Below are 18,813 nucleotides of genomic sequence, written 5' to 3'. Positions count from 1 at the left end.
TAGTCTGATACAGTCATTTTAGACCAACTATGAAGCTGTTAACAACACATTTTGTGCCGAGTCATTTCTAAGAAACAATTCTCCAACTGTGTAACAAATATTTGACATTTTTATCTGATATCCGATCCAGTGATACCTTTTGCCAAACCCATTTGGAACTGTAAATATCTGTGATTTGAAAAATGATTTTACAGATTTAGTAACACATTGTACTCGAATAAGAACAAAAATACACAAATTAGAACCGCAAAATCAAATGCTGTGGCTGATCATTGTGTAAACTCCGATATTCATATTGGAAAACAATGAATAACATTTTACATGTGGATATTCTTAAAATGTTGTGTTCGGTTCTGTCAGCACTTAACATTAAACCGCAAAAAATAGCAGAAATGTTGTGAAAGACTGACTCATACTCCTATGTCTCAGGATAATTGTGCGCAGTGTTTTTCATGTAACTCGTGTACGTGAAACGCTGCTGCTTCCATGATGTGACACATGACTGACTTAACATTTTCATTTTTGCGGAACTGTTTCCATTATTTTCTTTTAAATTGTCCTCCCTTGACACTGGGCCAATATATATTGGCAATTTAATGTTTTTAAGGTGCAGGTAAAAATCCAATTCCAAGTCCAATCAATCCAGGTTTGGATTAAAGTTACCAATGGTAACTTCAATTCTGCTCAGAATATTTAAACAACGATAGCAATTACAGTTTTTTTTTTGTTTTTTTTTTACTAAAAAAAAATAAATGGTCGTGGCTGTTGAAAGTGTGCTTTAGAAAGTAGGACGTCTGATTTAAATGAAAATATCCAAAACCACAAAAAGGTAAAAAGAACAACACAAAGAAGGAGAGGGAGGAATAAAGAAAACCTTTTCACACGAGGAGCAGAAAAACACATACACAACTGAGCAACAGGACAAAATTGAACAGAAACAAATGAACCAACAAAGGCACTGGGGCGCATAAAGACTAATGCTGCCTTCATGTGCTATTGGAATTATGCTAAATACGAGTTCCCAATGTGCAAAATGCACATGAACGCTCCCTCACATTGTGATTTCCAGTGGGAAATGATTTTTGATGGTGTACAAAATGTTAATGTTAATGCTCTAGCAGGTGAATTAACAATTAAAAACATTTTACCCACGAAGCAGGTAAGGGTGAACCATGTGTCAGTCATTTTTCATTTCGCTCCAGCAACAGAAGCACTTGAACCTAACGCACTCTTAGTTGCGATTTCACAAATGGGAAGCATCATCTTTTCCGATAGGGATAATCAAACACAGGTGAATCACATTAGGGTCGGAACAGACAATCGGGGGGAAGATAGGACAGGAAGTACAACTTGACAAGGTACACACATGGAACAAGAACTACAAAATAAAACAGGAAACAAAGAACAGAAAACCAGACACAAACGACTAAAACCCAAGGTAAAGGAAATAAAGAACAAAGAGCCCAAATAGAGAAGTCCAAGGAAAATTGCCTAATGAACCCAGACAAGATGACAAAACTTGTGTTTCACAATGCAGTTTCTGAGAGAAGTTTACTCTTCATGGCAAAAAAAAGATGTATACTTCCTCTTTAGCAACGTTGTTCCTTGTATCCTTACAATTCTATGGCTGTTATATCTCTATCTTTGGTGAAGAGCTGAACTGTTTTTGTGCTTTTAAGTTGACATAGTTATAGGCTAAGCTAACCTCCGTTTATGAAGAAAATACTACAAGACTGCAACTGAACATTTCCTTGTGCAATTCTGTCAAAACAAATCAAAATTCACGATTTGCCGACAGTGTCTGCCGTGTTAAAACACCACAGCTCATCTCTTCTTGGCGCTAAAGATGTTGACAAATTAAATTCACAGATGACAGACACAAAGTTGAGAGAACCAAGACATTCGCACACAGCACCAGTGATTATGACCCAAAAAAAAAAAACTATTCTATGATTCTGTGTGCGCATACATACCTTCCCATGACAGAGCTGCTGCGATAGCTCCGAGGTACACCACAGGTGAGCAGCCATCTTGCACGTTTTACATCGCAGAGCTTGTTTGGAGTTTCCTGCGGACAACGACAAAGACAAAGGGGGAATTAGGAAAAAGAACGGAGACGCAGAACGCAGATCCGCAACAAGTACGAACAGATTTCTCTCTGCTCAGGTTGATGGTGTGATCAGGCACTACCCATTTCTATCAAGCACTTCTCACAGAGCTCACACTGACAGCTTCATCGTCAACAGCTCCCGCCTTTTCAAAACATCCCGGAGAAATTGGAACCCAGCTGGATATATTATTTCAATCACAATCGATTTGGAATCGAGTCACCTCGCCATTTCAAACTTGACTTTCAAGTGCTGGAGTGATTAAACACCTCGGAGCATGGAGTTGCTTTCATTTATCATGTGCTGAAACTATCATGTGCTGTTGATTGTTGAATCTTTTTTTTAAGGATTAAGGCGTTGAGCCCCATTTTTTATCCAAGAAAAATATTGACTAACTAAATTCCTGGATTTGCATTAATTGAGGATTACACACGTTCTGATTCTGACCAAAATTGATAGTTATGACTTTTTCTTCTCAGGCCACACGGTTGGTATAGTGGTTTTGCAAGAAGCATGTTGTTTTCATGTTCTCCGTGTGTGTGTGTGTGTGTGTGTGTGTGTGTGTGTGTGTGTGTGTGTGTGTGTGTGTGTGTGTGTGTGTGTGTGTGTGTGTGTGTGTGTGTGTGTGTGTGTGTGTGTGTGTGTGTGTGTGTGTTGTCTCCATTTTCTCCGGTTTTCTCCCACAGCCCCAAAAACATGCCGAATTGAGGATGAGGCAAATTGGACATTCTAAATTGACCGTGAGAGTAGACGGTTGTTTGTCTCTATGTGTTCCTGTGATGGACTGGCGACCTGTCCAGCGTGTACCCCGCCTTTCAACCTATGTCATCTGGGATTGGCACCAGCGACCCCACGACCCTCATGTGGAGGATAAAGCGGTAAAAGATGGAATGATGGATGGATGGACTGTCCTCTCAAGGTTGTATAAGTGCTGTCCAAAAGAAAGGTGTTCATGGACATCTTAGTTAGAAGAAGAAAAAAACATCGTCTTTTGACCATCAGTCTCACGTGTCAATCCAACTCAGTGAGAACACAGCTTTCACTTTAAAGCGGTAAAATTATTCTACCCTCACCAACTTAACTGGATTGTGTTTTGGGACTGCAGGGTAAAAAAAAACAAAAAACAAGAGAAGGTGATGTGTGACATAAATAAACCAATGCATGAGGGAAAAAAAACTGCAGAGAGGCAGGCTGGGTTCTGTAATCAATCATAGTGACAGGAAGTAGATTTAGCAGGAAAAAAATAGCAGTGGCTAGTAGATCATACAAGCTGCAAATCAGGCGTGAAAGCACATTTACATCTGCACCTCAGAACCCCCCCTGCGAATTTCATTTTTTAAAGCTATAAACGGTAAGAGAGCTGAATTTAACCCACACTGTCCAGCTTCTGAATCTCATTTTCAATAAATCAGACAGTGAGATGAGGCATTAAGTCTTTTTTTTATGCAATATTTCCTTTCACTGCCATTACATACGTACATTATTATTCTTTATTACTCAATTAACTTTATCTTTACAGAGCTTTCTGCTCATTTTTAGTATGAGGGCTGTTATAAAAAACAAAAAATATTTCACTAATCTGTGACAAATTATTAATAGCAAATATGTGTTGAGTCTCTTGCACTGGATCTGCTCTGGACAGGGCTGGCAACATATTAATAATATCATATCAATATTGTGACATGAAATAAGATACCGATATTGTCAGATCATGATGTGGTCACCTGTGATGTCTTTGCAGTACTTATTTATTTATCTTTATAATAAACTATAAGTATTATATAATGGATTGAAATAAGTGACATTTTATAAAATTATACACAGTTATCTGTGACACAGCAGAATTTGACCATATTTACGGGCAAATTGAAATTTGTCTTACACATTTAAAATATCATTTATTAAAAATGAATGAAAGAAATACACCAGAAATAATCTCAAATCAAATGAAAACAACTGTATTTTAAGTATGTCATTCAGATTATTAACAGCTAGATACGTTTTCCTTATAGTATATTACAGTATTTACAATGTATTGTTACTGTCCTATAAAGAGAAAACTGCTTGTGCCCAGCTTTATGTTACATAGCCATAATGTGCTTTACCTTACAGTGTTTGTCCAAAGCTATAGTCATTTGATGGCTAAAGATGAAAGAGTGTAAGTGTTGCTATTTTGCTTTGAGTGTATACATCAAGCTGTGGTGATAAAACGTTGTCCCTATGGAAAATGTTAAGTTTCCTCTGCACAATGAAATGGCTTCCAGTTTGCACTGGATGCAAAGCCAATGAAACAAAGACACAGAGGCCAGAAATTCTGTGAAAACCACTGATAAGCCTAAGCCTAAAAAAAAGAGGGGATAAATGCATCACCTTACCCACTATCATGTGTTTGCAGTGCTGGCAGTTGGTGGGCTTGCGGAAAACATGGTCCTGAAAACAGTGGGTAATCAGAGGACGCGGGGGCTTGATGGGCAGCGATGGGGAAAGGCTGAGAGAGGGGGAGTGGGAGGAGATGGAGGGGTTGGGGCTGAGAGACGGCGAAATGGACGGTGAGCGGTCGCCGACGAGAGGCGATCCTGGGAGCAGAGGGGGAGAAGGAGGCGGTGGGTCGGTGATGAAATCCGGGGGCAGGCGAGCGTCACTGTAGGATCTTTGGAAGAAGTTCTCCACGCTGTTGCTGCGCATGATGGTCTTGAAGGACAGCGAGCGTTTTAGACGTTGGAGCTAAACACAAACACAATGACACGGGACAGAGAGAGATTAAACACAAGAGAGGCAAGAATGCTCCGACACATAAAGTAGCAATAACAAAAGTCCAGCACGCCCCGAGGACAGCACAAGCAATATACCAGCATCCATAAACAAAACACTATGTTCGTCTCTGCAAACCACTGGGAAAGAGGGTGACTCATGAAATGCAATATAACCTCATAAGGAAACAGTACATTAATGAAAGAAGCTGTACGTTCCAGGAGATGTAGCACTACTGACAATTGCACATCTGCTTGTGAACTTGGCCCATGGTAGTTAAACAATATCAGCCCACCCACACCTGTACATTACATTGTGTTGATGGCATTTCCTTGAGTAGTGATGGCTATTGTGATGTAATTAAACTGCACGGTTCAGGCTTATCATGTATGAACAGTCTGTCCTCAGGCCTCTTAATCTGATGGAGCCTGCCCATTGGACCCATTGATTTCTGGGCAGACTCACACAAAGCATACAGAGGCAATGGGTCCATCCTTGCAGAGCCAGTCCTCATGGCTACCATATGAAATTGCATACCTGCTCTTATAACTATTGACTTAACCAGCTGTGCTACTAGTGTTTGAACAAATGGACGTAAATGATTGATGGCCGGTGTATTTCCAAAGCCCAACAGTGAGACAGCAACACATCACATCATTCAGCACCCATCATGTCTGTAGGAGGACCTGCTCTCTGCAGCCATCTTGCATTGATTGGCTGGATAAATGCATGTTTCCTAATGTTTCCCTTCGGCTCTGCGGACAGATGATGATGCTAGTTTCCTGGAGGATGGGCAGCCATTTGTTATACTGACATGCATCAGCGGTGACGGCAGGAGAGGAGAGCAGTGCGAGGGTGTTGTCATGTTGCAGGGGAAGAATGTTTCAACACAGAGAGACAAGCAGCCAGACTGCACTGGCCATAGACACTCTCTCTATGTATGTCTGTCTGTCTGTCTGTCTGTCTGTCTGTCTGTCTGTCTGTCTGTCTGTCTGTCTGCACTCATTCTGCTTAGCACCAAACATAATCACTTTACAAGGACATGCCGTTTACAGTTCTGTGAATCTGGGATTAGGATAGGAAAACAGTTTGTATGTGTGTATGTGTGTGTGACAGAGAAGAGAAGCAAAAAGAAAAGAAAAACAAAAAAAAGACGTGCCTAAATGCAAATTTGCACATTTCATATGCTTCCTGTAGCTCTTCTTTCATCCATGAAATCTCTGCTGATCAGGCAGCACAAACAAGTTCAAGCACAGTTGAGTTGAATGATGATATTCTTAGTTTATAATAAACACAGCAAGAACATATGTGGGAGATTCATAATCCCTCAGTGCAATCTTGGCCATCACCACCCTCCATTAATTCTCTACCTATGTTATTACTTGCAGGGGATATGCAGCATGTCTTAGTCAGTCTGTTTAACACAAAACTACCAAAATGCATTTTCTGACTATCCACAGATTTAATTAGGATGATACCAGGTCACACAAGACAACAAAGAACTGACACCTGACTGGCAATAACCAAAAACATAGAGAAAGATGTAATAAGCAGACACACAGGGCTGAGCTGGTACAAGACAGTAGGAGAGAGGGAGGATAACAAGACACAGGTGACATGTGGAAAACTACTGTGAAACAGGTGTAGATAATCAGGACGGGTAAAGGAAACAAGGACACACAATAGTGACAATTAAACTGAACTAAATGAACGAAGACGTGACACCTGGCTCCGTGGAACACCAAGACAACCGAGGTAATATAACAGAGACACTGTACAAATCTATTCCTCAATAAAGAAGCTCCAAATATCAAACGGCAAGAACAGTATTATGAAAGGTCCAGTAAGTGAATGTCCAAAGTGTCTTCAAAGACAATAAAGTCCTACCGCACAGTAGACATTTGGTACAAAGTGGACTTTGTTATTTATAAGTTTGATTAGTGTTGAGTGGATGCGTGTAACTTTTTGCACATATGTACAGTGTCTGTTTGGTAAATAAGTTCCTTAGATCCATGGTTCTCAAACTGTGGTACGTGTACCACCAGTGGTAAGCAAGCTTCCTCTGGTGGTACATGGAGGAAATTCAGAAATACTGTTCTACTGTACTGAGGAACTGAGGAATTTTGAGCTGCCTTGGCGCAGGTCTGCGCTCTCAGAGTGCTTTTTTTTTTAGTTGGGAATAAATCTGCCTCCTGTGAAAAGTCCACAGCTGACTTTGCTCGGCCTTATTAACACCGCTGCGTTTTAACATCGATGATAACCGTGTTCCTTGGAGAGCTCTATATTTTCTCAGGTGGTACTTGGTATAAAAAGTTGGAGACCAGCTGCACAGGATGATAACATAACATTACACCAGGTCTCAGAGCGGACAGCTGGACAAATGTGCAGCAGACACAACAAGAGATGATGTATTGGGGTTTTTTTGTTTGTTTTTTTTTAATCTCACAAAAAATGACTTGCCAAATCCCTGTTGACTACATTACCCATTAATCATCTTGCTCACAGATTGCTGGGTTAGAGCTGGAGAGCTCCATGGAAACTCTTATGAAGACCAGATATTGATATGATTTTACTTCATAGTGTATTAGTATGCCTATAATGACACACAAACGCATGTTGCTCTAGTCTTGACTGAACTATTTAGCCGAACTCATAAACGCTCCATAACGAGAGCATTTGAGGATCGTGTTAAGCATACTTACGGATTCTTCAGTGTGTCTCTGTGTTTTTGTTTTTTTTTCGGGTACAGCCTCAAAGTCTTGAAACTGAGTTCTCTCAATTAGAGCAGATGAGTCCCGACATAGCAGCTCCAGCATGTCTCAATTACAGTTAATCTAATCGTCTGTCGGTGCGTGCGCCCAAACCAGCGTACACATTAGCTTTTCGTTTGAGCATGTGTCAGTCTTCCGAGTCGAAGCCACTGATAATACCACCGTCATACGAGTGGGCAACTTGTACATCCTTGTACTGTGCATCAGCGACAAGACAGGTGAGATTGTGACTGTGATGAAGTCGGAGTGAAGCGATCCAATGGTCCTGATGTATAATTTAGTCTCATATGTATTATTTATCACCTGCAATTTCCTGACAACGCCTGTCAAGTGCCAGCGAGCACGCCTCAATCATCTTCGATTCAGCTCATCCAAAGCCTTTACAACCTGCAAAAAATAAAAAATGCTTCTCTCCAAAAAGAAATGACCGTTATATTTTTGCTTTGAAAACGTTTCTCTCTGCAAATTATTAATGTGATTCACAAATGACAGGCTGTTAGACAGTTTTACACACACACACACACACACACACCCCCACACACACACATTTTTGTGTGATATTCTTGTATTCTCAGTACACAGCATTGACCTCATTTCATTTGGACACCCTAAACAACGCCTTATCTGTAACCTCAACCTAACCGCTATTTAAATCGTAGCCCTTAACTTAACCAGTTCCTCAGAAGAGAGATAACAGAAATACACACACACCTGGAGTCAATATTCCTCAAGCAGCAGGGACCCCTCTGCTGCGGTCCTGATTTTTCCCCCGAGCTGCCTCTGTGGACTTGTAAAAGACCATAATTCTAACGTCTTCGATCCATGTACAAATTCTCGCCCCTGCACACGTGCAGCCAACATAAATGTCCAAAAATCAATGGTCTATAGAGGGGCAGCAGAGTTTGAGTAGCCATAATTCAATGTTAAATCTTTTATTTCCTCCAAATATGTGGCTCTTCCTCGCTCCATCAGGATTTAACGGGGCTATGGGGCCAGACTGAGATATATCTATATATGAGAGGCTCTGCTCAGAGGTCAACACTAAACAACAAAGGCTTTATCCCACTGGGAGTGTGATGATAAATACAGCTTGTGGTCGGTATAACCTTTGGTGTGAACCTTTTTTTTTTCTTCCACCCAGTGCAGAATATTTTAAACCAAAATGCTAATCCAATAACTCCAGCTGTGTCTTCTGTGAAATTTTTTGCAAAGGTCAAAGTAAATACTCTCTTTCGAGTTTTAATGCTCTGAAATACTGGCTTGAGGAAGAGTTGTATCTTAGGCTGGTTTAAGGATTACTTTTAACTCAGCAGTGTGTCGGTAAAGACTAAAGCATGGGAGGTCGGAGTGTGTGCAAGTCCAAACATTCAATGTCAACTGTTTCAGCGATTTCATCTAAGGGGCCGTACACACGGAAACAGTCGTAGGGTAATGCACACACGATTTTTGTCGGAGAGGTGTTCCGTCTAAGAAATACAGTGTAGAAAGCAAATACCCTACTTTAGCCCCACTTCCCTAACATGCGACGGGACGTAACAACAACATTTACAATGGTGGATGCAGGCTTCATGAGCATGCCCCACTTCAGCAATACAGCACCACTCACAGTCCTGGCGTATACTGCAGTGTTTTGAGTCGTTTCCTGAAACAACGATTGTCTTTACAGGGAACTTCTTTTTTTTTAAATGGCAAAGATTGAGAACCCACTGTCCTGCATTTCCCCCGCTTCAACACACCTGATTCAAATGGTCATCAAGCTCTGCAAAAGCCTGATAACAATCTATTCATTTCATCAGCAGGGGAACATAACATGCAGGGCAGTGGGACCAGGATTGAGAAACACTGATCGAAATAATACATTAAGGGCCTGATTTACGAAGATACCAAATAGAGAGCACTAAATTGCGTGCACAAGCTTAAAGATTGCGCCTGCTGAAATTTGAAGCCACTGAACAGCAAGTACAGCTGACGTTCTTCGATGAGCAGATAACTGGACATCCTAGAAGGGGCTGTACCTATGTTCCCCGGGTCCATCGGACATCCTGCGTCGGTATGATGGACGGCTCCATCATTACCTAACATATTAAACAAAGAAAAAAATGTCTATTGATGTTGCGCTCTCCTCCTGACTTACCTGCAACTCACTAAGAGCTGCCAGGGGGCGCTCTGCTGTTTCTCTCAAGATTGCACATCAACATTTTTTCTTTTTTTTTAAAGGAACATATGTACGACCCCTCCTTAGACCACAAACTGCAGACCAAGGTAAGCCCATACCAGTACAATATTTCACCTATGGATATCTATAACTAATTTATTCAAATATACCAAATGAATGTGCATCATCTGTAGTTGAACAAAGCATAATTTCCTGACTTACAAAAAGTATCTTTGTTTATGGATTTCTCAGAGGATATGTGCATAACCGCAGCCATTTGTGCGCAAGGCTGTGCCAATTAAGACCTGCCTTTCAAACGTGCTATTTATATAAAATAAGCACCGCAATCAATTTCAGGTTTCATAAATCACTTTGCCTGTGCCAAAGTAACATATTTACATTTTCGCAAAATTGCATGTAAACGCCCCATATTGCATATGCATTAAGTCAAGATCGCTAAATGGATTACGAGTGCTGAGAGACGCAACCCTTGTTCCGCCCTGTAGATCAGGATCAACGCAAATGTGTGTGTGCAATCCAGTTTGCACCCGTTTTTGCAGGCGCAAAGCTTTAGTAATTCAGGCTCTAAGTATATTAATAAGCATTTCAATGACTTAAATCAACAAAAGGTTGAAAATGAACAAGGCTGTGAACATGTTTACTGTGTAAACATAACCATTTCTGCAATTCATTTTCATCAATTCAATTCAATTAGTGCAGTGTCCGTAGGAAATATGTGCCGTGGAAATCTAGAGCTTATTGGGTTACTGATAGTGTATTCCTGGAGTGACTATCACCAAAGTGAGACCTATGCATCTATCCACACAATTAGACCTGGGGTGGAGCTCCCCTGAAACTTGTCCCCTTGGAAACAATGAAGTGCTGCGATACACGTCCTACGTAAATTAATTCAAAAATCTTCAACTGTCGAGCTATTTGGGCTACATAATTTGTTACCAGTAGGCTATTGTCTACATTATCGCAGGGTATTTCACCAATATGAAGAGAGCAGTAGACTATTCGCGACTTGTAGAACCGCGTCCATTGTGGCCACATCCATACTTTCTTAAAACACTCACTCATGGTAAAACTATGTTTTGTCACAATAAAATACTCATCAGTCCTTAAAGTTATGCACTTGTACACGATGTCTGTACAACAAACACATATTAATCCTGACGGCGCCCATTCCTGGTGTAACGTGATAAATCAGCGAAAAATTTTAATTCATCCAAAAAAAAATCAAGGCTGCACACCACCGGGCCATACTCAACCCATATCCAAAATCTTAGGTCGATCTGACTAATGGTCAGCGGGATATGCCCGCCGCAGACACACACACAGACACAACTTGCTTTATAGATAGATTTGGTAGTAAATGTTGTGTGTTTTAGTGGTTTATAATGATATATATTAGCTCATAAATGCTTTCAAAACATGTTTTACTCCCTAATGTTGGTAGCAGCCCTCAAAACACTACACTGGCGTGTCTTTAATGTTTTCAGGGGAATAATTAATAAAAATGTTTCACTTAATTGTTTTGAGCAGATTATGTAAAAGTGTGTGTGTGTGTGTGGGGGGAGAGGGGGGGGCTGTGCATCATAAAATCTTAGTGCACAAACAGCTTTGGGCTTTATCATTACAAGTCTGCTCTGTGAGCCTGTTTGATGTCCCATATTAAGTTTTTGTCATTATGCATGACAGCCTGGCAGCTTAGAATAAGAGACGCATAATCACAGGCTGCTCCCATCGAACTGTTCACAGACACATGTAGCGCACGCACAGCCAATCACAGCCAATCACGTGCTCCTATAGACGCAGATGCACATACAGACACATGTTTCTTTTCCTCTCTCACCCATTGTTTAATGAAGGGGAAACTCTGTGTGAGCCATTAGTGTTGATTACAACCACTTTCCTCACTGCACCACAACATTGAGCTCACCCTGCCGTGCTGCTTTGCCCTGGCAACTCATCATCCACCCATTTTCCACCGCCCAATCACCGTCTACACACACACACACACCGGCCCAGGCGCAACACAATGGCTGTCAGTCTGTCAGACGGAGAGGAGGGAAAAGCATCTCTGCTGACAAACAAACCTCCCTAACTGATAGTTTTCTTTCTCCTGTTACAGCCGAAAATAACAAATGCACATTTTACACATGGCTTTTCTCAGATGCCTGTCAGGATGCAGCTATTATCATCCATATATCATCATCAACAGAGGTTAAAATGTTACAGTTATGTAAAATGCTCAGGCTCAGCTTCACAGAGCTTTTCTGGTTACACTTTGCGAATGGAGATTTTAGGACAGCATTTTTCTATCAACAGTTACTATTGATAAACTAGGGCTGTGCAATTATTATTATTATTTTTGATGATCAGGTGAGATGACCATTGATGGAACCTCAAGAGTCAGTGATGAGTTGAGTTTACAGATTTTATTGAAGACAGCTCAGATCCGAGGAGAACTGAGTCAACGCCTGACATCTGATCAGTGAGGCATCATCGCAGATTCTGGCAAACAGCGTGCCAGGTCTGATACATATAGTTAGTAAGACTTGAGATTAGAGCAGCAACGATTATATTATTATGATATATTATATTCATAATCGATTAACCTGATGAGTATTTTCTCGATTAATCGAATAATCGTTTGGTCTATAAAATGTCAGAAAACGTAGAAAAATGTTGATCAGTGTTTGTCAAACCTGGAAATGATAACGTTCTCAAATGTCTTGTTTTGTCCACAAACGAAAATGATTCAGTTTTAATTATTTCTCTGTCATATGGAGCAAAGAAACTAAATATTCACATTTGAGAAGCTAAAACGAATGAAAAAAACAAACAAACTAAAACCGATAAATTGATTATCAAAATAGTTGACGATTCATTTAGTAATCGATTAATAATCAATTATTTGTTTCAGCTCTACTAGAGATTGTGTATCCAGTCCAGATGCCTCGCGTCTTGGTATCCAGGGAGGGAACCTTGAAAGGTGCCTAGTTAATATTGTACACCAGGTCTGGTAAAAGAATATGTGAGTAATTTAATTTTCTCTCAAAATTATGGCCCCAAACGATAACAATACAAAAACAAAATAATCAAAATAAACTCATTATGACAAAACAGGGAGCTTTTATTTTGGATTCCTTTTTTAATGTTGTAACAGACTTCCTGTCCCGCCCGTCATCCGACAATTTGGCAAAAATATAATCCTGGAATCCCTGGGTTAAACACACAGTGTGAGCAAAGATATATACAGTTTACAATAAGTTATAGTTATTTTAAAGTAAATTCAAAAGGTTCATTCAAAAATGTTTTTTTAAGTGCAATACGTTCCATTTGTGTCAAGTTCGGGTCAATCAGTAATCGTTTGAAATAATAGTGATTATGATTTTTTTCCATAATCAAGCAGCCCAACTATCAACCACACTCCAGCATAGCAGTCATTAACACTTGCTGCCACTTAACGTTAAGTAACACCTATTTTGCTACATTGGCTGCACTCGAGGCTTTTTCCACCCCAAAAAACATCTTAAGTATGGAAGGATTTTGAACACTCAAACAAAACCTGTCAAAAAGCATCCAACACCATAAAGTGTAAATATTGGCAGGGTGCTTCATTAAACACTGAGCTGGTATGGCGGTGAATCGACAGTTGGGTTTGAACAGAACAGAAGCAAAACATGACATATAATCCACTCCAAGATGTTCTCAGTTTGTAACAAATCCTATAATTTAAGACATTGTATTGCGTCGTGTTGGGAAAAAAAATAACAATGACTGTACAATAGTGTACTATAATGTTTCTTCAATTAATTTAATCTATAATATTGCTGCATCCTCAGCTGCTTGTAGCAGTATTTCAGCAGCTCCAACACCTTTACACAAAGTGTCACATCAATAAGCATCAAGGTGTTACATCAATCCAGACCTCAGCCTCATTCATCCATCATCTCCCACTAACTCCCCTGCTCCTGTCACTCTGATGTGGCATGGCTAATGAGTCACTCAGTCATTTGGTCACCCGGTCAGTCAGTCAGCTCAGCTCAGACATATTTCAAGAGCATTTGAAGGAACGGTAGTTTGTGAACTCTTAAAACGTATAAAAAATAAAGACCCTGACAGACGTTGCCTGTAGGTGGTGACATCTGTGCTTCTGGATAATGAAACAGCTCAACAATGACTAAATGTTTCACCATGAGATTTGGTGCAAACACTCGTGCTTCCTCAGGATGAATTGTAAGATTAGACAAAATCTCCCATTTGTTTGGTGCTTATTAGTAAACTAAGATGTTCAGTTTGGTTATGTTAACATGTCGTGCTAACCACTGCTGTTTAAATGAGCTCTTGTTGCATCGGGCCTTGATGAGCTCATGGTGACAGGTCTAATAAATTGCAAACAGTGGCTCTTTGTGACTGAAAAGTAAATATCATCAATCAATATGTGATCTAACTCAGTGTTTTTCAACCTTTTTTGAGCCAAGGTACATTTTTTTCATTGAAAAAATACAAGGCACAACACCATACAAAAATATTAGCCTATATTAACAATTTAGTCATTCTTATCAAAGTGTCTTATTTATTTACATATAATTTGCAGATAATTAATTATTTGTTTTCAAAAAATGTTTTTTGACCAATTAGGTGAAATTGGATAATTTTCCACGGCACACTAGTGTGCCACGGCACACTGGTTAAAAAACACTGATCTAACTAATAGTAGTGCTACGATCTGTGTGTAATTTAATACATTGTTGTTGTTTTTTTTACAAATTATAAGGCATTATTTTTTATAAAGTGATACTATCACATTTGAAATTTTTTGTATATTTTTTTTTTGTATATGTGTGTATCTGTGATGGACTGGTGATCTGTTTCCCTGCCTTTCGTCCCTCTGTCACAGTCCCCCCCACCCCCGAGATCCTCATGTGGAGGATAAAGCGGTAGAAGATGGATGGATGGATATTATCACATTGTCCAAATATGATCCACATATCCATGCTTCATTTCCAGAAGATGGAACACTGTGTATGCAATCTAAAAGTGTATGAAAGACCAAACTGGACTGCCACTCTAGTCCGAGTCAAGTTCTAGTCAAAATGTAAAAGAAAAACAGAAGTGGAGCCATGATTCATTAAAAAACCTCCTACTTTACATCACTTAATTTAAATGGGTCGCTCTCAAGCCCTCAAGTAAGGTGATGATTTCAGAGTTTTTTCCTTGATAACCTGCTCACAGAAAAACAAACACATCTGTAAATATGACCTCCTTCAAGGAGGTAACACAACTTAACGTAATGAGAATGAAGCACCAGATTGAAGCGCCAAGTATTGGCCACAAATTGCATGAATAAGAGGACTTTTCTCACTCGGCCAGCTGTTCCTGGCTTAAGTGCTCACACTGGGTAGCGTAAGGTGACGAATCCAAATGGGCACATGCACTGACAAACTGTGGTGTTGTTCAATAGTAACTAAGTGTGCAGCCTGATAAATAGGCCAATCTCCCCAAAAACACGTCACAAATTATAATTTTAAGTGTTTATATATCTGTGTGTGTGTTTAGAAATGGTCCTGAACGTACTTATCGCTGTGACAAACACAGTTTAACTCTACACTTCCATCATAGAGACGGCTCCTAAAGTGCCAGCAGCCCGGAGAGATCAAACCACTCTAACGATTGCCGTTGGAGCATCTCATCTGCTCAACCACTCCCACTTCTGTCAGCCTCCACTGCAGACTTACATACTACATGGCCCGGAGAAAGTCAGTGGCTCCTCTTCTTCTTCTTAATCCCCTGGCACCGTTTCCCTCTCGCTCTTGAATTCTGATACCCATCTATTTGCTGCTGGTGAATTTCAGGCAGCATCTGTTATCTGAGGGAGTCACTCCTCTTCTCTCGCTGCCATCCCTATCTAATTATAAGCATCATGAACACATGGTGTCTGATTAGATTCTTTCAAAAGTTGGCCCCGCGGCAATTAAAGGTCCAGTGTGTGTAACAGTTATGAGGATTTATTGGCAGGAATTCAATACATTACCCACAAGTATGTCTTTAATAAGTGTATAATCATTTAAAAATACAAAATAATTAGATTTTTTTCACAGCCTCAAGACGTGAGCCTAGCTTTACACTTCGACGGCAGCTCACAGCGGCCGGAGTGGAAAATGACACATAAACCTCGTTTATAAAGCAACTTTAAAGGTGCATTATGTAATAAATCTAAATAGGGCTGGGCGATATATCGGAAATTTATCGTTATCGAAATTTATGACGAGAATCAACGTCATTTTGCCATTATCGTAACATCCGATAATTAAAAAAAAAGAGAAAACAAAATAAAAGTTGTTTTTGGCGGTGTGTGGGTAGGCAGGCTACCTGTATGTTCATGTCCCTTCAAACTTCATTTATTGTTATCGAGGTGAGCTGCTCAATATATCATGATATTAATTTGAGGCCATATCGCCCAGCCCTAAATCTAAAGCAACTGGCCATAAAATCCTCCTAATATGTCACAGAGACTCATGAATAATGTTCATATAACAAACTGAACTCACCAACAACAACAGTACAGACAAAATATTTGCATTAAAAAAAATATTTTGCAGACTGCAAATCATGTTTATGTTTTGAAATCATGTTTTGGCATGTGGCGCCACCTACCACTGTCTACCAATCATTGCAGTCAGTAGAGTCTCAGCTGCCGAGCAACCAGGGGTTGCCAGTTACGTCAGAAAACGAAACCTAAAAGATCTCGGTATTTTGAATGTGAATGTAGTAACCGTTTTTGGCCACATTCTTACATATGGCACCTTTAAAACATTTGTATCTATGGTAACCTCGTCAGCTGATGGACATCTCAGTGCACTTGTTAGTTGATGACATCATCATTTTTGGGACTTGGGAAAGGGAGGGTTGAGCAAACTGGACCTTTAAGTTTTTTAAATGCATAATGTGAGATGTTGATGGGAGTGAATTTGCTTTCATAAAAAATAAATTCACATCAACCTTTCAGTGGCATGGGGCTTTTTTTTTTTAATGTTGAGCATTTCAACGAGGTTCAAAAGATGCCAGCATTCACCTCAATATCAAACCTCTGCGAGCCTTGCAGGAGCACGGAGGCTGAAGGTTAAAGTGAAATCTATTTCACACAGACCCCCCTTTAATACCACCAGCACAGCCTCAATCGATTGGTGGGTGGGGGGTAGCAGATCCAGCTGAGGAACAGAGCCGCCTGATAAGTTTGTGGTATAAATGGTTGTAATGTGGTGAAGAAGGAGAAATGGAGTAACTACTAATCAGATCGGCCCTGACACGCACAGGGTTGCACCCAATGTTCTCTGCTAGCAGGTGGTGTGGAACTAACAGCAGAGGGCCATGCATGCTGGAGTGATACAAAAACACAATGCTGACTTTCATGTTCCTCGCAGAGGACATCAAATATTTCATAGGCAATCTGGTGGAGGATCTGACTAGGGTTGTGCACGAGTGTCATTTGACTTCAAACATGTCAGCGGCATGTGCCAGTGTGTGTGTGTGTGTGTGTGTGTGTGTGGGAGGCAGTGGTAGGAGGCAGGAGACAAAGACTCGGCTGCAGCAGCGAAAGTTGTGTCAGGCATTTGGGCTTAATGAATCAAGTGTCCTGAAAGCCCTCCCATGAAAAAAGCAGACAGTGAGAAAGCTTTCACGGCTCACGCTCTTGGAGGCGAGCCCTTGAAATCTCTGTTTATACAGTGGAGTCAACAAATTAAATGGAATCATAAGGACACTTTGTAAGGCCACTTGAAACTCGGGCAGCCCTGCTCTGCTGCACAGTAAAGCAGCATGGTTTTATATATTAAAACCAGCATATGAATAATTTATCCTCATTTCAATATAGACACTGTTTAATTGTGTGTTAATCTAAGCATTCAGGCGTGCAGACAGGCCCGATTAGAATGAAGAATGATGAGCAAGGAATGAGTGAGAATCCTCAGAAAGTGCTGATTTGCGGTGATTTTCATAAACAGCTATCTCAAGGATTTACAGAAAATGGCCCAAAAATGAGTAAAATATCCACCGTTGATGCCAGAGGTCAGAGGAGAACGACCAGACTGTTCTCAGATGTCAAACCCTGAAGCATGATGGAGCTAAAGCAGTACAAGACTACACATGAGTGCCACTTCTGCCACTTCACTGGGTGTCTTGTGTACTTAATAATGGCACCGAGTGTAAATCTACTTTAGCATGGTAGGCAGAGTTGTTTGACAGAGGATTAACCCCCGGTCGTCTGCATCATACATCATTTTCAGAAATGTTGATTTGCATTGATTGAACATATCAATCGATTTGCCATAGATTTTGTCCTGGACAAAATGAACAAATGCAACATTTGCAATTGGTTGCCGAAAAAGTAAAAATAGTAAGGACATGTGAATACACAGCAATGAAGAATCAGTCAATAATTAATGCTTCAAATGCTCAATAGGAATTGATATGAAACACCCTCTCCCCTCTCACCATAATGGAAGGGAGAGAGAGGGGGGAGACAGTGACATCAGACCTTACGCGCAAGTTACCAGTGACGCACTCGTGGCGATTACAGGTGCATGTGTGAGGTAGTATCATCCGTGTGATACAAATGGGAAGAATGGCACAGAATTGAAAGAATCTGGCTGAAGGAAACTGCTCTGCAAAGTTTAAGTGTTGAATGTGGATTGTGTTTTTTATTTCTCTCGAGTGACATTAGCTGTGTGAGCTGTGAGGCAGACCATTAAAGACGAGGGCGATTAGTTTTCCACAAACAAAACTAAAGTGCGTGCGTGCTGCTGGTACTTGCCTTGGATGTCCTCGGTTGGACGGACATGGTGCTTGGAGAGCGCTGGAGCTGCGCCTCGCTCTCCATCTCATTGTTCTCGGTGATCATTGGTGCCGCGGTGCGTGGAGAGTCGTTCGAGACACAAAGAGCAACAACTTCTAACTCCGCACTGTGCGTCCTGTGGGCAGGAGACCTCCGGCTTTAGCCATAAAACACACGGAGACG

At 40.6% G+C, this 18,813-nt stretch overlaps 1 protein-coding gene across 1 annotated transcript in view; it reads right to left on the bottom strand.

Moving 5' to 3' along the window:
- LOC310932817 (SH3 and cysteine-rich domain-containing protein 2-like) overlaps positions 1 to 18,696 on the bottom strand; it is a gene marked incomplete at both ends in the record, with an annotated part of 30,649 nt that extends 11,953 nt beyond the window's left edge. Inside the window, 3 exons of the mRNA XM_083896183.1 lie at positions 1,974 to 2,068; positions 4,484 to 4,832; positions 18,610 to 18,696. Of these exons, the coding sequence (XP_083752309.1) occupies positions 1,974 to 2,068; positions 4,484 to 4,832; positions 18,610 to 18,696 (531 nt within the window). The remainder of the gene's footprint in view (positions 1 to 1,973; positions 2,069 to 4,483; positions 4,833 to 18,609) is intronic.
- Positions 18,697 to 18,813: the final 117 nt, after the last annotated feature.

This window comes from Microchirus variegatus (genome assembly GCF_963457635.1).
Source record: "Microchirus variegatus genome assembly, chromosome: 10".
Lineage (NCBI taxonomy): Eukaryota > Metazoa > Chordata > Actinopteri > Pleuronectiformes > Soleidae > Microchirus > Microchirus variegatus.
Note: the sequence above shows the minus strand (reverse complement) of the source record. Positions and strands in the feature narration are given on the sequence as shown.